Source organism: Microchirus variegatus (genome assembly GCF_963457635.1).
Source record: "Microchirus variegatus genome assembly, chromosome: 17".
Taxonomy (NCBI): domain Eukaryota; kingdom Metazoa; phylum Chordata; class Actinopteri; order Pleuronectiformes; family Soleidae; genus Microchirus; species Microchirus variegatus.
The window spans coordinates 21,478,955-21,500,257 of NC_139818.1; the positions used below are offsets into that span (position 1 = coordinate 21,478,955).

At 44.7% G+C, this 21,303-nt stretch overlaps 1 protein-coding gene across 1 annotated transcript; it reads left to right on the forward strand.

Moving 5' to 3' along the window:
• Nucleotides 1-765: 765 nt before the first annotated feature.
• usp22 (ubiquitin specific peptidase 22) lies at nt 766-15,895 on the forward strand (the record flags this gene model as incomplete). Its single annotated transcript, XM_083904232.1, has 13 exons — nt 766-918; nt 5,015-5,147; nt 8,540-8,653; nt 9,829-9,930; nt 10,947-11,113; nt 11,205-11,352; nt 11,580-11,682; nt 13,026-13,184; nt 13,845-13,971; nt 14,049-14,140; nt 14,268-14,330; nt 14,635-14,784; nt 15,840-15,895. The coding sequence occupies 13 exons, from the start codon at nt 766-768 to the stop codon at nt 15,880-15,882; spliced, it is 1,554 nt and encodes a 517-aa protein (XP_083760358.1). The 3' UTR covers nt 15,883-15,895.
• Between the last annotated feature and the right edge of the window lie 5,408 nt (nt 15,896-21,303).

The following is a 21,303-nucleotide window of genomic DNA, read 5'->3' on the forward strand; positions in this document are numbered from 1 at the left end:
CGATTGTGGATCTGTTAATAATAAATTGTTTAAGAATATAGCTCTGATTTATTATTACTATTATTATTATTATTATTATTTTTTAAATATTTCTGTGTATAAAGAAAATGCTTTGCCTGTGTTATTGTGAATTTCCCATTTATTCCCTTGATTGTCATATTGGACAATTCGTGGTCGTTGGGTGAAGCTGATTCGCGGGCTCGGCCAATCGGCGTCCTCGTATGGGCGGATGTGGTTTTGCGGGGAAATCGCACCAATCACAGCGCGGCATCCTGCTCGGAGGGGGCGGCGCTTAGCCGCTCAGAGGGAAGTTGGCACACATCAGTCACGCGCCGCTCTCCGCTCTCATTGGTCCACCATTTTGAATGAGGTGGGTCTTGTCGCTCAGCGAGTAAGCCACTGTTGAAATTCCAATGCTAACTAACTTTAGCCAGCGTGCTAACATGTAACTCAGTGAATTTTAAGAAGCTGCTTCCACTGCGCTGCTGTGGACTCGAGTTTTAATTCGTCTCCACTTTTTTGGGGGGGGAGGGGGCTGACATTCAAATAAACACTATCGTTTCGATGCGTGCTACTGCGCGTGTCTCCCGTTACCGCAGCCAGGTCATGTCCAGTTAGCCAGAACGCAGCAGTTGCTGGATAGCGAACCTGGCAGCCGAGCTAGCCAGCCAGCCCCGCTCGGGACTGGGTCTGCGCGGAGGGATTTGTGCAGGAGTCGTCGTCGCCGCCCGGAGAGGACGCCCAAATCCGGATGCTGTGGCTACCATGAGTCCCGCAGGCTGCCCCCATGTCAGCGGCTTCAAAGTGGACAACTGGAAGCAGAACCTGAGGGTCATTTATCAGTGTTTCGTGTGGAGCGGGTCAGCCGAGACCAGAAAACGCAAGGTAACAACAAGTGACAGGCGGAAAACGAGCACCTGAACACGCCACGGACTTCTCCGTGTTTGTGAGTGTGTGTGGGGGGGTTCGTGGCGTGCGTGGACAGTTCCCCGCCCTTCTGAAAACAACACAAACAATCCCGCAAACAGACACGCGGAATGCTAAACTTGTTAGCCCACAGTCACCTGTGTGCTGCCCGCACTGAGTCGAGTTAACCTTGGGTTCAAATGTCACCCCGCACACCTGCTTGTGAGCAGGTTAGCCCCGTTATCTGCCTCCACAGATCCACACACACACACACACACACCGCATCATGATGTGATGATGTGCATCTGTTTGCGTTGGCACTGCGCCTGCAGTGGCTCCACACACACACACAAACACACACACACACACACTCATACATACATACACACGCAGGTCAGTGATGCATGCAGGTATTTCCTCGCTATTTTAATGAAGGGGAACATAAATGTGTTTAAACTGAATTTGAGTCTCTTTTTTATTTTTTTTTATTTTACCTCTTTTCCTGGTTAATGCGTGTGTGTGTGTGTTTGCTCCAGTGTGTGTATCAGCATCTCTTTCACTTGGACCACTGTGTTGTAGTAAGAGTATAAACCTCAATTTTATATCATTTCTATTTCTGATCCAGTGTTTTTGCAAAGGTATCCGATGGCACAAGTGTTGACCACTTCATTCAGTGGCACCCTTCAAATGAATCAAATTGCAATGAAATTAAAACACTTGACTTAGCAAATCATAAAGCATCACTTTAATCATTATGTTTTTTTACATTTTTTAAGTGTTCTATGTCAATACATTAAAATACAGTGGCGTAAATACTTCAAAATTCCTCAGCTCCACTCCAGTCACATACCCTGGTACACTATTAAAGTAAAAGTGCTAAGTAGAACCATATACGGTTCTTTGGCTTGTCCTCATAGGAGAACCCCTTTGGAGGGTTCCATCAAGAACCTTTTTAAACCTCTTTATTCAGGGAAAGGGTTTTTCAGAAGCAAGTGGTTCCAGGTAGAACCTCAGCCCTTGTAGAAGGACCCTTTAAGAACCTTTAAGTGTACACTCTTAGAAATAAAAGTGCTAAGTAAAACCATATAAGGTTCTTCGGCTTGTCCTCATAGGAGAACCCTTTTGGAGGGTTCCACCAAGAACCCCTTTAAAACCCTTTATTCAGGAAAGGGGTTTTAAATGGTTCTCTGGATCAAAATGGGTGTATATAAACAGTACAACAGTATTTTTTTTAATTTTTCGATTGAGGAAGCTCACGTACCACTAGTGGAACACCTACCACAGTTTGAGAACCAAAGCACTAAAGTATCGTATTCATTAGGATGGTGTCTCGCATGGAAGTGCTCCATCTTCTCTGAAATCCATTTTTTTCCCTCTATAAAGTTTGACCTAAAACATGTTTTCCGTCCATGTTTTTGATGTTTTCTCAGGTCATTATAACTTAGAAACCCCCCCCCCTTGTGATGCCGTTTTATTATCGGCACGAACGGATTCAGATGACGTGAGGGGATTTGTTTTCTGCTCATGAACACGGATCAAAGTGAGGCGTCCCCGTCTTGTCGTTTCCGACAGCAATAATCGCTCGTACATGGCCGCAGAATGGGAGGTGCTGCCGAAAGCCCTTGGAAAGATAATTATAGACCTCTACGGCTTGCCACTGTTAATTAACCCCAAGTATAAAAATGTGTTTTTCCCACTTCAAGTGTTGTTATTCCCTACAAATTTCACTTTTCTCTGCTTGTTTATTATCCGTGTATGTAGACACTGATCTACCACAACCGTACAGCAGATAACTGCTCGCGCTTTTAAGGGTTTTTGGCTGATCAGTATGCACCGAGCAGATGATGTTGTAAACAATATTGCATCTGCAGTGTACGAGAGCGTGTGCTCGGCCGCCTCCTCTGGGACAACCTTGCGTCACCTTTTTCATGTGAATGAGATCAGTGGCAGCTGGTAGTTGCAGAGGAGGAGGAGGAGGTTTTTTGTTTGCGTACTGTAATAATAATAATAATAAACACAGTCAACATTTGCCGGGGGTCGTCTCCGTGCTGTAATCGCGGCCCACTTCACTTTACCCCTGAAGAGCCCACAGAGCCGAGCTGGCAGGAGGGCTCACATCCCCCCCCTGATTCTCCTCCTGCGTTACCTCCCCCCCCGGTGACTGGCGCTACATTTTTTATCGATCGCGGCTCAGTTTTCCCATTCAGAGCGGAGCGTGCAGTTCATTGGGGAAGCTTTTATTTCAGTCTCGCACCAGTGTGAGCGCAGATGTTTTCCCGGTCGGTACATTCACCCCTATTATGTGTTCATTCTCCAGCTCATCCTTGACGTGAATTTGTCTGTACCACTTCCAGAGTTAAAGCCTGGGCCACGTCCTTCACTTGCTGACCTTTCGATTTAAGACGAGACGAAAGAAAAAAATCATTGCCTTTTAGCAAAATGGGACTCTTTCTTTTATTATTAAGCAACAAGCGGCGCCTTAAAGTGTGACTGGGGTAAAATATAGGCTCGTTCTTGGCCACAAACGAGTCTAACAGATTGAATTTCAAGCATCCTTTCACCTTGACTCTATTCTCTGTTGACTCGCAGAGGTGTGTGTGCGCCGCTGTCTCGTCGGGGTGACGGGTGCAATGCAGCTTATTAGTCCGTCTCAAAAGAAAAAATCTAATTTCACATTGACGTCTCCATGGAGATCAGTGGCTGCTGGCGGTGCCTTGTAACATTAGTACAACAAATACCGCTCGCGCCGGCTATATATTTAAAGGAGCCATGTGTAAGAATGTGGCCAAACACGGTTACTACATTCAAATTCGAAATACAGAGGTCGTTTAGGTTTCGTTTTCTGACCTAACTGGCAACCCGTGGTTGCTCGGCAGCTGAGACTCTACTGACTGCGATGATTGGTAGGCGGCGTTAGGTGGCGCCACATGCCAAAACATGACTTCAAAACATAAACATGATTTGCAGTCTGCAATATTTTGTCTGTACTGTTGTTGTTGGTGAGTTCAGTTTGTTATATGAACATTATTCCCGAGTCTGTGTGACATATTAGGAGGATTTTATGGCCAGTTGCTTTAGATTTATTACATAATGCACCTTTAATATAAAAATAAGACGTGCAGTGTCAGTTGTCGGTCTCAGGGGGTCAGCAGCGGAATCTGCAGTATTTTTCGGCGGTGTAGTGGCTAGCACCGTTGCCTCGTAGCGACATGGTCAGGGGTTTGAATCCATGGATGTTTATCTCTACATCTTGGCCCTGCGAGTACTATAAATGAATGGCTGAATTTACTCCTCCATAACCTCTTTTTTTCTTCCCCCTCTTTCCTGCCTTCTCATTTCCACTTCTCTCTCTTTCCCCCCCCCCATCTCGTCATATTCACGCTGCCTCATCGGCACGCCAGCTTCTCATCTGCATGCTTTTGAACTGTCGCTATCTGCTCCCCTGCTCCCCCACATCCTCCCAACAAGGCTATCAAACATATCATATACAGTAATGTATTATTCATTATATTGCTCATATACCCCAGTGTAGGGTTACACTTTCATTACCTGAATCTTACATGATCGCCACGGGGCCCTGCAGCCGTCGTAAGACAAGGGGAATATCCGCTTTATAGACAGAAGCGCGCGTCTCTTTCTCACACCCACATCTTTGAAGGATTACCTGTCAGATTGGTTTCCAGGCACATGTTGTTTTTTTTTTATCCTGCACGAGAAGACACCAGAGGCTGATGGGAAACGACGTGGAGCTGCTGTAAAACAGTCGAAAATGTAGTTGTAGCAGGCTTTGGCGTGGGGGAATGTCATCTGAAATATCACAGCTGTCGTCACGTGAGGTGCTGGTGTACTTGTTTAAGGTGGATGGAGTGAGTTTGAGGCTTGGGGAAACACTGATCATGGACTAAACCACTAATCAGCAGATTAATAGCTTATTCAGTTAATTGGTTAAATATCTGGCTTTTACGCTCCCAAAAAATCCAAATAATAACCTCTAAGATGCATTTGATCCATTGCAGCTATAAAGCATTACTCTGTGAGTTAAGTTGTCAGTATTTCGAGTTTGTAATATGCTTTTAAAACTTTAAAACTTTTTTTTTTCTTTTTCCAGGCCAAGTCATGCATCTGCCACATGTGCGGCGCCCACCTGAACAGACTCCACTCCTGCCTCTACTGCGTCTTCTTTGCCTGCTTTGCCAAGAAACACATCCACGAACACGCCAAGAGCAAAAGGCATAACCTAGGTATGATGCGCGCCGGCAAAAACTGACCTCTAAAAGTTGTCACGATACGTGCACAAATCTACTTTAAATGAACACGGTTCCAATCTGTGCGTGCATGTATCGTAACACTGAGCATAACGCGCTTTAAGATGTTCACAGTGTCCACACACGTGCAGCTGTAGTAGGTCATGAAAACAAGCCGATTGACCCCCGTTTGTTTAAATAACTATACATCAAGTGGTAAGTAAACACACACACACATCTACATATGCAGCAGCCATTATCCTCTCTCAAAACAAAGGCTGCTAATAGGGCTAATTATACACTTGAGTGGCTAATGAAGATGTAGCCTTGCTGCAGCTGCACATGAAGCACTGATCGTTTATAAACACAAGAGTGTGTGTGTGTGTTCTTTTATGTCTTTTATATGTGTGTTTATATTGTGTTTTAGTTATATATTTGATAAGGCAAATGCCGTGCGGAGTGACAGAGGGAGCTATTATGCAACCTGCTGCAACATAACGCAACAACAGTCTAAAGGGCATTTCATGTCACCTGTGTATTTGCAGCCCATTAGAGGCGACGCATGCATCGGTGAGCTCGGTAATTAACACCGAGGTCTGTTACGAAGTACATTAATGCATGCTAACAATCAATTGAATTGCTTCTTATCCTCCCATGTTTGCAATTTACATTCCGCACAAATCCTCCAGCGGTGTGTGCGTTATAGGCGTCGCATTACAAAAAATGAGATTTGTCTCTACTAGTGCCTGGTTTTGACAGGATTATGAATCCAGCTCTGAGGATATAGCGGGAAACATTACATTTTCGGTGATAACCTGAATCTGAGATAAAATGAAGTGAATTCTATTTTCAGAATTTTTTTTTTTCCCTCACCGCAGCTCGCTTCACACCAAGGTTTGCTCCGTCAGCGAACTCTCGCAGCACAAGATGCGCTCCCCCATACTTTGAATTAAATATTTGCATCGGAGTCGCAATCTGCACGGATCGGGATTCAAACGAAGATGTGGGTGTTGTTTGCTTGAACGCCGAGAAAACATTTGGCTGTTCTTCTTACCCCCGTCCCTGCTCCTCCCACAGGGACGTGCAGCCTCCTCATAATCAGGACGGTGCTCAAAAATCACTCGAGAGAAAAAGTAATCAAACTATGGATATTTTTGTGAACGATGGGGTGAGAAGGAAATGTAAAACACAAAGTGTTTCTTTTCTATACATTTTCTCTACAAGGGCTCTCACACCGTCGTTGAGCCACACAATCTTTATATTATCTGCTCGTTATGATTATTGCGTCCTCCATTTTCTGCAGAAAAGAGCATAATATCATTGTTTTCAGTGCCCTCTGCTGGACGACGTTACTTAAAATGGACCGTCTGGTGCGTTTCTAGGCTGTACGTTGTAAACTCAAACAGGTTTGTAGGGTTTTCAGAGGTGAGCGGCTGTCTCCTAAAAGATATTCACTACCGTTCAGGACTTTAGGGGTCACCTATACAATTTTTTTGTGTTTTCCATTAAAACTTGCACTTTTATTCATCTAAAGAGTTGCAAAATGAATAGAAAATATAGTCAAGACAATGACGAGATTAGAAATAATGATTTTTATTCAAAATAATAACCGTTTTCAGCTGTGCAAGGGTTTTCAAGGGTTCTCTTATCATCCAATAGCCTTTTAACGCGATTAGCAAACACAATATACCATTAGAACACTGGAAATGGGCCTTTATACACCTATGTACGTATTCCATTAAAAACCAGACGTTTGCAGCTAGATTAGTCGTTTACCACATTAACAATGTATAGAGTGTATTTCTGAGTCATTTAATGTCATATTTGTTGGAAAAAAAGTGCTTTTCTTTAAAAAAATAAGGACCTAAGTGACCCCAAACTAATGACGACGACATGTAGAGAGTGCTGTGTAACACTCGGGTTGAGGTTTTGGCGACTCTCACAGTTTCATCTTCTTTTAAACCAGTCAGCCATATTTCTCTCCAGCCAGGTTTTTCTGCCTCTGTGCTGGCAGCGGTACATCTGTCCATCCCATTATCTTGATCGCGTCAGCTCGGAAACGTTTTTGTGGGGAATCCTTTTAAATGTCCACTTTAACTTAGTGTACCGTCTTGTATGCTTTACTTTTGAATGGTTTCTTATATTAACATTGCTCTGAATTGGATATTTTTTTATCAAGATGTGTCTTATAGTGGCTCAGCCTCAGCTTTACTCGTTTGACGTCAATGGAAAAATGAGACTAAAAGTGGGCAGCGGCCGTTGAGCTCTATATGTTCAGTTCAGCGTCTGAACGCCTCCGTATATAGCAGCTCTGTGCCCGGTATCTGTTGTTTTTAAATCCTCCACATAACACGTACATAACGGTGTCATCAGTGTTTGGAGCAGCAAAAAAAGACTCTCGACAAAGGCTGGATTTGGCAGATGTTGAGAAACCTGCTGTTTTGTTTTTACGACGGCTCCCTTTTTTTCATCCGGCGTTATCGCTCGGCTCAGGGAAGACCCCCCTCTGCTGTGTGTGTGTGTGTGTCTCCCGCGGTGTAATTGTGGGTTTAATTAGGTTAGCTGCTGAATTAAACGTAGCAACAAAAAAAGCGTGAGAAATGTTCTAATATAGAGGGAGAGAAAAGGCAGAAAAAAAAGGGACAGATCTCAGCAGACGAGTGAGGAGGTAATTAAGACGACTTAAATACAAAAAAAACCCTGTGGAATTATTAAACCCTGGCTCCTCCTATTTCTCCACCTTCCTGTTTTTCCCCCATTTATTTGCTGTAGCTATTTCATACGGGATAATCCCCGTCTCCCTTTTTCTCTTCTCATTTCCCCTCCGCTTGTTCCCATGGTTACCCGACGACCCCGTCAATATTTTCCGAATCTGAACATCTAATTGCTCTTCTTATCCTTTTATTTTTTTTTTGCCTTTTCAGCTCAATTGCTTCTCTACCTCCCTTCTCCATCCAGTCATTTCTCTGCCTCTGTATGCCTCCGTACCTGCAGAGGATGACAGGCCCACAGGCGCGTTGTCATAGCAACAACAAACAGGTATCTGCAGGGCACAGAGCAGGTGAGGAGAGGGGGGGGGGGAAGAGACAAGGAGGATGAGCATTGAACATTTAAGTGAGTGCGTGACGTTGAGGGATTGCGGCTCCCTCCATCTCATCACCTCACGACTTCTCGGAGCTGTTCCTGGACGGTGTTAACAGCTCGCCGATAAAGTCGGCGGATAAACCCCCCTGCTGCTCCGGCACCGGCCGTGTCCAGAATAGATACAGACTGGAGAGATGGAGCAGTCGACGCTTCACACTGCCTTTTATTACACCCTCGTGACTCTGTGTGTCTCTGCGTCTGAATTAAAAACGCTCCCTCCTTTGTGTTTTTTTGTTTCCCTCCAGCGATCGACCTGCTGTACGGGGGAATCTACTGCTTCATGTGCCAAGACTACATTTATGACAAAGACATGGAGCAGATTGCCAAAGAGGAACAAAGGAAAGCCTGGAAAATGCAAGGTGTGACAACGTTACACACATTCAAATCCAAACTTATTAGTATATAGTAGACTCCAAACAAACAGAATATGCTAAGTTGGAACTAACGAAAACCAAAAAAATCCCAATCCATTCCAGTGGATTTGACCTATACATTTAACCCATCTCTTTTTCACACCATAAGTGAGGGGAAGTGAGTAGCAGCGGGGGATTGGGTTCCTTCCTCTGGGGGGAAACCCCAGCCATTGACCCGTTCCGGGATTTGAACCTCTCTGGTTACAAGCCCAGTTCCTTTCCTCTTGGCCATGGGCTGCCAGTTTGGTGGTGATAATCGTAAAAATATGATTTTGTTTGTTTGATTGTTTTTATTTAGATCCCCATTAGCTTTTGCAAAGCAGCAGCTATTCTTCCTGGGGTCTATTCATATTCAGTGTGACAAATGCAATGCAGAATGATACAAAACAGTGAAATCATTTCACCTAGCATCACAAATGGAATACATGTAGTAATGTGGAAAAACAAGTCTTTGGAAAATTGCTGGCTCCCCCTAGTGGCACTTTAAAACAAATATCTCAAGGATAACAAGATAGAGACTTTTTTTTGTAAATGTATTAAGCTTAAAGTCAAACACCGTCCCCCAGTTAACTGACCGGAAAAAGACGTGCGTGACGTCATGTTTTCGTGCCGTGGCACCGGAGTCCAGGCACCGTTTACCCGTTAGCTCCATTAGCTGCGTTAGCTCCTTTAGCGCCGTTGGCTGCGCCTACAGTGGAACTGGAGCGGTCTGTTTATTAAACCAAAAGAGCAGCGCTACAAATAACCAGTGTACTTGTGTACTGCGTATGTGTGCCTCTGTTTTTAAAGTTAAGCGTTACTTTGGAGACTCGTTTTAACAATCCGGAGTCGCGTAAACACGACGTCACGCGCGTCTTTTTCCAGTCAGTCGTCATGGAAACGTGTCGTGCGTTAATGTGCGTTGACGCCGACGCCGTTAACTCGTGCCCAGCGCTATTATTATATATCTTACAAAGTGCAGCTTTTGTTCTTTAATTCTTTATTGTATTTGCATACATCCTGTTTCTATATTTTAAATTTCCTCATGTAGACACCGCACCATGAAGTATGTCTTTGCAGTTCGAAGGTTATGTACAAGTAAAATTGCCTTCCTAACACGTCGTTGTATTTGCGTTTTCCAGGCATCGGAGAGAAGTACTCGACATGGGAACCCACGAAGAGGGAGCTGGAACTTCTCCGCCACAACCCCAAGAGGAGGAGAATCACATCCAACTGCACCATCGGTGAGTGTCTGTCTTTCTCTGTGTGTGTGCGAGTGTGTGTGTGTCTCCCACAAACACACAAAACCCATCTCCGTCTTGCTTCAAATTGCTGGTTGTCAGTCTGGACAGGTCCATGACAGAGAGAGAGGCCGTTTAGAGGTTACAATGGAACCACCGACATCTGCAAATACACTAAGTGGTGTCGGCGCAAAATTTTCAGGATGAGCCGTGTTGTTTTTCAGCAGCAGTGGGGGATATTTGTTTATTATATCTTTAAGAAAAAGCAAGCATTAGCTAGTTAAAGCCACTGTCTGCAATCTAGATCATAAAATAATAAGATTTAACTAAAGTATTTCACTCACTGGCCGCTTTATTAAGCACAGAAACGCGCTAAATATGTAATCTAATACAACACAAAAATATTCTTAATTATATTGATATCTGGCAGCTCTTTATATGTATAAATAATACGTTATATTTATTTGCTCAGAGTAAAAGCAGCAGGACCTGATTGTAGCAGCAGGAAATTATTAAGACAAGCAGCATGTGGGAGAGACGAGATTTGACATACGTTTAACACCTCGTAGCTGCCTGCAGGGCTGTTTCTCCAGCACCATTAACATCCCTGGCACAGTCTTAGGTAAAGGGGGGAAATTACAGGCCTGGCTGCTCATCTGTGAGAACACTACGCCTATATATCCATCCTTCCTCGTTTCACTCGTCCCTCGCTTCTCCCTGTCCTTTTCCCTCCTGCCTTCCCCTTCCTCCTGTGTGGTTTCTCTATGTCGTAATCTGACAAGGGTTCCCCTGCATGCAGTGCTGTGTTGCCTGAGGGACATCATGGATTTACTGTGTGTGTGTGTGTGTGTGTTTATCATTGACAGCACTGCAGCTTAGCTGCCTCGCTGCATCAGCCCAGAAAATGACAAATCATCAGGGCTCTTATCTGTCCTCCTCTTTTTCTCTTTATTCCTCCTCTGCTCATTCTTTCTCTTTGTCTTTTCTTTATTCAAACCTTCTTTTTCTCTCATTCTCAGGCCTGCGCGGGCTGATTAACTTGGGCAACACGTGCTTCATGAACTGCATCGTGCAGGCGCTGACGCACACGCCGCTGCTGCGCGACTTCTTCCTGTCGGACCGGCACAAATGCGAGATGCAGAGCAACTCCTGCTTGGTGTGCGAGATGTCGCAACTCTTCCAGGAGGTAACCCGTTTGTGCTTTTAATAAACATTTCTCGTCATCATCATCTTAAGAACGGCGAGATTGAGCTCACAAACGCCACCCCCCGCTTTAGTTCTACTCAGGCCACCGCTCGCCTCACATCCCTTTCCGCCTCCTCCACCTGGTGTGGACCCACGCCCGTCACCTGGCCGGCTACGAGCAGCAAGACGCCCACGAGTTCCTCATCGCGGCGCTGGACGTCCTGCACAGACACTGCAAAGGTCAAAAAAACCCACATTACGCACACGGTTACACACACACTGGCATGTGATAATGGTCGTTTTAAAACGCAGCAGGAAGATTGACAGGCAGGGTGTTTTTTTTCAAATCTGAGTGCAGGCGAGAGTAGAAGAGGGATGTTTGTAGAGATGTGAGTGCCTCTTATCCAGAGAGGGAGGCAGCGTTTGCTCACTGTGTGTGTCTGTGTGTGTGTGTGTGTGTTGTACAGATGACAATGGGAAGAAAGCCAACAACCCAAACCATTGTAACTGCATCATCGACCAAATCTTCACAGGGGGCCTGCAGTCTGACGTCACCTGTCAAGTCTGCCAGTAAGTGTTTGTGTGTAATGTGTGTGTGTGTGTGTGTGTGTGTGGTACAGAAATGTGTACTTTAAAAAAAAACGGGACACACTTCACTCCGAGCGACAATTCTCGTCTGATTCGCTCCGATCCTTTTGCACATTGCACCATCAGTCGCGCCGACACACATGCACGTTAACGGCTACACTGCAGCAACAGGGAAAAACGCACACACACACACACTTGAAAATGAACATGTAGCTCCATCTGGTGGTTAGAGAGAGCGATTGTTGCAGCTTCACGTCTCCTGATAAGACTTTCTGCAGAGGCTGTTAAAGAATACGGAGCCGCCGCAGTGATTCTGTATTAATGTTTTTGATTCACTCATTCATATTATTGATGGATGATTGGTATATACAGTGTAAATGTTGTCAAAAATGACAGATGATTGGTATTCAGAGTAGAGCTGTAACAATGAATCTATTATTAAGCGATGGCTTAATCGATTTCTGATTGTTTTAGCCTCGTAAATGTGAATATTTTCTTTGTTTCTTTGCTCCACATCACAAAGAAATCATTGAAACTGAATCATTTTGGTTTGTGGACAAAAACGAGCTGTTTTTTTAAACATTTTCTGACATTTTTTGGATCAAACGATTCATCGAAAAAATAAGAGACAGATTAATCGATTATGAAAATAAGCTCTAATTCATAGGATTTTACACTCGGTCCAAATGACAATAAAGTTGAAACTGGGGAACACGGAAGGCGTCTGATGACATTTTCAGTTCATCATGCAACAAACTGAGCGTAATTGGCCTTAAAAAGTCCTGAAATCAAAGAAAGCAGTGCATCGTAAAAAGAGAAAGACAATGGCTGTTTTGATGAAGCACAGTTTGGCAGCGTTTCCCTTTACTGAATCATTTTAAAATCTGAGGTTTTAAAGCTTCTCTGACGGATGAGGCACTTATGAGATGCGACGTGAGCCGCCACGTGTAAACTGACGAGACTGGACATCAGCCTCGGGTGCATCCAGCATCTATCTCCTCCACACACTGTGACCTGGGAAACACTCCAACACCTCACATGATCAGCAGAGTAGAGAAAAGACGGCCTCCTCCCAGATGAATCCCTGTCCAGCGGTGTATTCTTTATTTTATATCATTGTTTGGCGCCAATTCAATGCTGCAGTAATCTTCACAGTCCAGATGCACAAGCCGCGCTGCCAACAGTGTCGGGATCCAAGCCTGAATTAATTTTTCATCTCTGTCATTTGTTCTCACGTTTTTATGTCTGTGAATGTAAAGGGGAAAAACACACACACAGTGTCCTCGGCGGATAACAATCTCTTTCTCTGTCTTTCTCTTTCTCAGCGGCGTTTCGACGACCATAGACCCGTTCTGGGACATCAGCCTGGACCTGCCGGGATCCTCCACACCGTTCTGGCCCCTCAGCCCCGGAGGAGACGGATCGGCGCTCAACGGGGAGAGTCACGCCACCGGAGCCACGACGCTCACCGATTGTCTGCGCAGGTAAACGACACGGGGCTAACAAAGACACGTTTGATTCAATTTTATATGTTTATTTGATGAAGTCTAGTGTTTTTCATGGTCAATTTTCACTTATAAACACCTTAAATATAAGTGGATAACCAGTGTATCTATGGAAGTCTGGTATACAGTAGGTTAGACTATAACGTAATGTAAATTTAAATGTATTTTGCACACACTTTTGGCTCTAAAACAGTGTCCTCTGTGGCTGCCTGCATATTCAATACTGAATGTATTGTATGCTGTGACTACAATAACAATAATAATTCATATTCTGGTCTATTCTATATTCCTCTACTGGTCATGTACATTAAAAACAAGCCACAGCAAGAGTCTCTGGCTCTTTGAGAAAGAGCCGATTTTTATTTTTTTCCGCAACAGACGTTCAATTTTTAAACTGAACAAACAAAAAAACAACATGGAGACAAAGAGACAAACATGCTGACCAACTCAGAATCAACACATCAACACCTCAGAGAGCAGCAGAGTCCGATTCAGCTCCCTGCAACTGCAGTAATTAATGTTCATCTCCAGTTCACTAGAGCAGAGACATCAGGTGGACACAGCAGCATCACTTTACACACACACACACACACACACAAACACACACACGGACTCTAAATCCCATCCCCTCTTATCCAGGTTTACCAGACCAGAGCACCTCGGCAGCAGCGCTAAGATCAAGTGCAGCGGTTGCCATAGTTACCAGGAGTCCACCAAGCAGCTGACCATGAAGAAGCTGCCCATCGTGGCCTGTTTTCACCTCAAAGTGAGTGTGTCTCTTTGTGCACGTCTGAGTGTGTGTGTGTGTGTGAGGTCTGACACTTTGAACGTGTGTGTTCTCAGAGGTTTGAACATTCGGCCAAACTACGGCGGAAGATCACAACTTACGTCTCCTTCCCCCTGGAGCTGGACATGACTCCCTTCATGGCCTCCAGGTGAGCGCACTGCCACATCACACGTCCTCTAAAATATCCTAATAATATAATATTTTGTTAAAATAGTAGCTAAAATATCTGGATAAATGTGTTGTTTTTCTGCATCTGTTGTGTTGTGTTGATTCAGTAAAGAGAGCAGGATGAATGGACAGTACCAGCAGACGGTGGATCCGTTCAACAACGACAACAAGTAAAACAAACACCTCAATAAATCTCCTTAGATTTGACTTCACTTCCTCTTACATCAGTACATCCCATTCTTGTGAACACAGTGCCTCAAAAACTGAATTTGTTGCAAAATAGTGCAGTAGTTGTTCAATAATGTGCCTGTTTTTATGTACAGTATTTTTTAATGGTCACTGTCTGTTACTATTACTCACGAGGGCCTTATTTTTTTAAATTTGGCCCAATTGTTCACTAGTAATACAGTTTACACTATAAAACACTATGGAATTATGTTTTTATTAACAACCTATCGATGTATCCTGTTTCAGGTATAGTCTATTTGCAGTGGTGAACCACCAGGGGACACTAGAGAGCGGCCATTACACCACCTTCATCCGGCAGCACAAAGACCAGTGGTTCAAATGTGACGACGCCATCATCACCAAGGCCAGCATCAAGGATGTGCTGGACAGTGAAGGGTGAGCGGCTCAGTGGTCAAAGTCTTCTTCCTCCCAGTATCGTTTTCAGAAAAGGCTAGTGCTGGGCACGCTAACGCACGGCGTGTTTCCATGAAGACTGACCGTAAAAAGACGTGTGTGACGTCATGTTTACATGCCGCGAGTCCAGGCACTGTTTAACAGTTACTTCCGTTAGCTGCGTTAGCTCCTTTAGTTCCGTTAGCTCTGTTAGCATGCCTACAGTCGAATTGGAGTGGTCTTTCATTAAAGGTGACGTAGAGTGGTCCTGTTGCACATAAATGTTAGTTATGGAGGTCTACTTACATACATTAACTTGTTTTTATGGTCAAAAACCTCCTAGTTGCTGTAAACGAGCCGATAGAAATCCTCTTTTCTGACGGTGTTTTTCTGCTGCGAGATTTCAGAGTGAACTTTCACCCCCAGAAGACAGAGTCTTGTGATTGGCCAGTACTCAGAAGCGCAGTGCCCCCCTCTGGAACGGTGGATGCACTGCTCCTCATTATCAAAACATTGTTTTAACAGTGTTTAAAAATAGCTTCGTCACGACTCCCCGCCACAGTCCCTTTTATGACTTTAAACCGGAATCAGACCCAGAGTCAGAAGACACTGTTGCTCGTGAAACACCTCCACAACGGACGTTATTCTTCTTCTGCGGTTCAATGTACGCAACCGGATGTGGCCGGACTAGTGCCCGGAGCAGGACGATCGGTTGTTCAGGAGAACCGCTGCTTACGTAACTATTACGGGATTTTCAGTGATCTCGTTGAGCCCGGAGATTACAATAAAACGCAACGTTCTCAGCAGTGGCTGAACTGTTTGTTTCGAACCGTCAGGGCTTCATAAACAAGGTAATGACGCAGATACACACCAAAAAAAACAGCGTTAATAGGAACTTCCGGTCTAGTTCCGCTTTAAACAAAAATAGCAGCGCTACAAATACGTGAGTCACGTAGACATTGCCGTTAGCCGTTAGCGTGCTAACCTGCCCAGCACTAAAATAATAAAGCTGATTCCAGCTGACTCTGTGCTTCCTTTCCCCCCCCCCATCTCCTCAGGTACCTTTTGTTTTACCACAAACAGTTCCTGGAATACGAGTAGAGTCGCCTTCATCCGTTCGCAGGACAGAAACGGGGAGGACGCGAGGAGGAAGGAGTTGCATGGGAACAGGTAACGGGAGACATCAGAGAGGTGAAGGAAACACAAACACAAGCCTACCTGAATCGTTTTTCGCGCTCGCAGCTCTCACTCTTTAACATGGAACCACCTTTCACCACACACTATAATCCAGTCTGTATGACACTCGAGGCCGAACTATCGCTTCTTCTTAACTGCGTGCGATGCAGGAAAATCCAAGAAAACTGGGAGGATGTTTTTGTTCGGGGCACTGAAGGAATATTGCGTATCTGCAAAAGTCTTTCGCTGGATTTCAGGGGATTAAAAGAAGAGAAACCTGTGCTGTGATAATCTGCTACGTGAACGGAAATACCGAAACGGAAAGATGGGCAGAGTTTCTTTTGTTTTATCGGTTTGTATTTTTTAAACCGTAGTTGATCTGGGGAAGGTTTACACGATCACGAATGCTGTTCTTCACCAGTGTCCTGCTTCACGCTCACACGGCTGCATCATATTTACACCTTGAGGGTGCTAAGAAACAGAACCTCACACTCGCACTCCTCCAAATAATGACCAAATATTTCAAATATACAAGCGAAATGATGCATTGTGTGCAAATGCAGACAAAAAAAACCAACATGACTCATGGTGTTATGAATATTGTATAGGGGAAAAAGTTTATTCCAATTATTATTTGTGACTCTGTGGTCATTGGATGCTTTTCTTTTTTTTTCCCCCACAAAAGGATCTGTTCTTCTCTGCCTTTGCTGCTTCCAACAGTCACAGTGGGAAATAGACGACACAGGAAATAATATTATATTTTTATACATAGTTTTGTTTACGGTTCTTTCTTTCATTCTCCCAGAAAGGGTCACATTGTTTGTCTAGTGTTTCGTGCTGTTAAAATAAGTAGTTCAGGGTTTTTTGTTTTGGGCTTTTTTTTTTGTTGTTGAAGTCTGGTTGTATGAGGTAACGACACTGATGCACTGTGCTCGTGCGCCGAGAGAAAAAAACCCAGATTTTAGCCACTTTAAGGCCCTGGTTAACTTGCACGTCAGTGTCCTGTTCTATCTCTATTCACCAGCGGGTGGCAGTACACGTCTGGACGCGAGGAATAGGGCGCTATCCTTCCAATGAAGAAGAGAACGATGCTACAGCACCCTCGGACGCGTCTGGTTCGAGGGTTGCCGGGTCGAGGCTCGAAATTAATCTCCTTGGCGACGACTTCTGTTTGGCAAGCAGGGCTGAATACGCCACCTACTGGCGGAGCGGAAATACACGCGCTGTCCACGTACACCCAACGTACTCTTTGCGCTAGGTCCACCTGCGCCAGGGCCTTAAGGAGACTCTGCTAATAAAATCATCGTCTGCTTAGGTCTCCGATATCTTATGAATATCTATGCCGTCATTGATCAGAAAACGGAGGTGTTTGTAAACGACTCACTCTCCCGCACCAAACTCCATGGAAAAAAATATATCTTTTATATAGTGGCTGAAATTTAGTTTTTCCTTGGTGGCAGCCATGTTTTTAGTGGTAGTTCCTGGTGCATGCTCTCTGCTAACGGATGTGTCACTACATAATACAATCACACTTTAAAAAAACAAAAAAACATCAGAACTTAAACTGTTAACCATGTTTTTTTGTAAACGAGCAAAAAAAAAAGTGCTAATAATTTTCACCAACCTGCTGCTAAAGCGGCTTTTGTTTTTTTTTGTTTTTTTTTTAATTTTGTGGCGGGCGGGGGTTTAATCGTAGATGTTACAGAGACGTAAATCGTCACGTTGTCATGATGCTATTTCAGGTAAATAGCAAAAAAATAGAATCAAAAGAGGAAGATGTTATTTAAAGGGTGAGAAGCCTGATTTTACAGTGTTAACCGTCAGCCGCATGTCGCTCTAATTCGGTGTGTTTGTATATACAGTATGTGTGAGTGTGTGTGTGTGTGTGTGCACGTGAATGTGGGAGGGGAGGAAAAAATGTATCTCAGTGTAGGTGAGTTTGTATAAAATGTTATCGCGTATATCAAAGGATAGAGAAGAAGAAAACAAAAGTGGACGTGTTTGTTTGTGTGTGTGTGTGTGTGTGTGTTCCTGTTTGTATGCACGTGTGTTGTGCGCGTGCGTGCGTATGTAAACCCGTATGTTCGTGTACTGAATCAGTACTTTTGCTTTCAGCATGCCGTTTGAGCTGGGTATCACAGTTTGATAGGATCTCTTTTTTTGTTTGTTTTTCCACACGATAATGTATGTAAAAGTATACATATATATATATACACATACACATATATATATGTATATATACATGTACAGTTTGTATGTAAGAGACAAAATGGTGAAACCTCAAAAGTCGGATTTTTTTTGTTCCTCTTCATTGCTGGATCCAGCCACATGGGGGGGGGGGGGGGGGGCGGTGGCGTAATCCAAGGAAACTTGTCATTCCTCACTCTCTCACACACACATGTAACTGCTGCAAGAACTGGACACAGTGACGGAAAGACACTCAAAATAAAGAAAAATATATATCTGTAAACCTTTTTTCTCTGGCGCTTTATTTTAACTCTCGTGGAAAAGTAGCGTGACATAGATTTGCGTACGTTGTCTTAAGTTACACATGCACACACACGAGATTCTCATATGTATGTATATATCCGTCTGTATGTATGTATAGGTGTGTGCTTTCGTCCTCAATGTGCAAGAAAGTTGAAGCTCTGATGAGTAAGTAGACCTTAACGCATTTTGGCGCCCCCAAGTGGGGATTCGGAGTATGTGACGATGTGCATCACTGAGATTGACAGGTAAGTTGTATTAGTATTTCTGAGAATCGTGTAGAGTTTTAATCAGGTTTTCAATTGAGATACATTTGTGTTTGTGGTGTATTTATTTTATTTAAGTTCAGCCACCGTTGTGTCTGACGACGAAGACGTGATCACGTGATGGTCTTGTGAGGTAGTTGGTGATTGGCCTTTCGGCCTCTGCATGTTTGCATGTAGGTGGAGGTATAACTGAGAAATAGATCATCCGACGTGTGTCGTTTCTGTGATGTTTCCGTTCCGTCGTGTTTCCTTGTTTGGATAATTTACAAGTATGACGAGACTGGACCGCACAAACAAACCCTTTCATCATTGTCTGTTGTTAAAAGCCTTTCTCATAATTATAGACATCGATGAATTCCTGCTGTTGCCGCTCATTGAGAGGCTCATGGTGGGGTTGCAATTAAACGCGACGCACCTCATTCAACTTCCGAAGGTTTCGGGATCGGTTGCATTTTCATGCACTCCAGTTTCCCCGAGAGGCACTTTGATCCGAAAGGCGACAAATGGACGTCACCCCAGTGCCGCACGCCTCCCCAAATCCAGACGTGCGAAGGCTAGCGTCGGTCCAGAGCGGCCCGTCCTCCTGGTTCGCTTGACGAAATGCGACGGGCTGGTGGAGAGCGGAGGAGACTTTCGGTGTCCTGTCGCTGCCTCTCAGATCCGGGAAGCAGTGGACGCACACGCACGTCTCCGTCGGGCTGGATTCCGCCGACGCCGCCCGTCGCTCAGTTGGACCCCGTGAAGTCGCCAGATGATCTGCAGACGTCGAGAGAGAATAGTGTGAGATGTTTCTCTTTGAAATAAGATAAACACATCATCCTATATGACCCACAAACATCTCAAAGCGCTAACGCTGCTATCGAACCTCATCAGACCACTGTAGGAACTGATGTAAGAATCTTTGAGGGACAGTGAAGAGTCTTTCTCTGGTGGAACCAGGGTTAGGGTTAGCGTTGGGGTACATGAGCCGCTATTTGAGCCAGTTGCATCTGTATCTGGCTGAAATTTAAAAAGTGAACAATTGGGATCTGCTGTAGTTAGTACATCATCTACGGTTGCACCAAGAACCCTTCTCTGAAGGATTGTAAGTAGTCTTTAGCTGGTGGACCTTCTCGGTCTCCATCTACAACTCGATTAGACTGATAAAAGATGGAGCCAAAGGTCTCTTTGATGATTCTCCAACCTTTAGAGGTTCCCACCAGGTGTCCTCGTGGCACGCCGACCTCCTCGCCGGGCAGGACCGCTCGCTCTCGCTTGTGCGTCGCCGCCTTGGCTGCGAGAGTGGAAGTCTTGTTTCTGGACCTCCTCAGGAAGACGGTGAGGGCCAAGGACAAGCTGGAAAACAGCAGCAGCATGCACAGAGCCAGCAGGGAGTAGAGCAGCATGGTGGTGGCGTCATCCAGGGCGATGGGAGGCGGGAGGTCCCCGGGGCGCGACCGGTGCGAGGTCACCTTAAGTGCTTTTGAGGTCGCGGCCAGTGATGTAGCTGTGAGGGGAAACACGGGGAAAGAATAATGGCTTTTTATTCGTCTGAATCATCAGGGGATAGACCTTTTAAAGATACAAGAGCAAGAACTGAGGCTTTCTACCACCGTGAGATATCGGGGGAATTTCCGTTGAACTCCTTTTCTTCCCCGTCACCTCGCCGAGATCAGGTTTGTGATGAAAATATGTCGTTTCTGGAAAGATTTCATGATCAAATATGTGCTCCTCACTTTGAATTTGAGTTGATTTACATCAATAGTAGAATTATTCATGCAGTATATGGAGATAACTATTGAAAGATCCAATCTCGTCACGTACATGTTCCCATTTTACGTTATCTTACATTAACTGTACGGCTTTCAAGGTTCTGCGCAGATTTTTGCGACCATGTCAGCGTAGCATTCATTAGCTTTTACCATTTTACATTTGAAGAACCCAACACCCGCGTGACCCCTGAACAGGTGAAGTGGTAGAACATGGATGTACGGACCTCAACGAGTATAGTGATGTACTGTACTTACTGAGGCAGTGCTGCGAGCACTGTGGCGGATGTCGGCCACAGATTTCATCGCACTTTATACATTCCTTGAGCAGCCGGTCGTAGTAGTGGCCGCGCACCGTCTTACAGTGAGCGGACGCTGCAACAGGAAGTGGAAGTTACACCGAGTTCACGTCTGTCCTGTTTCTTCTATTAGTAGATATACAATCAACAGTTGTAGAGGACGTCAAGGAGGTAGCGGCCAATTTTTGTACTACTTTTCTAGTCATATCAGCAGATCTTTTTGTGTGTTTGCAGATATCGGATAATTCACTTTAAAGCCGATACCGTGCTGATAATATAGTGTGAGCCCGCACTACGTGTGTGTCCGTGCACTCACCGCAGTAACTGTTGCATCTGGCGGGGACATGTGGTAGCCGGCAGGTCGCCTGACAGTGGATACATGTTCTGACCAAAAGATCCCGGTACTGACCCTCGGGGCAGCTTCCACCCATCAGCACCGATAACTGTCACACTGACCAACACACGCACATACGTGGGTTAAATGAGGCGGATACAGCTGTGGCATGAGAGCGGCTATGAAGATGAAGTGAAGGATGTTGTCATTCT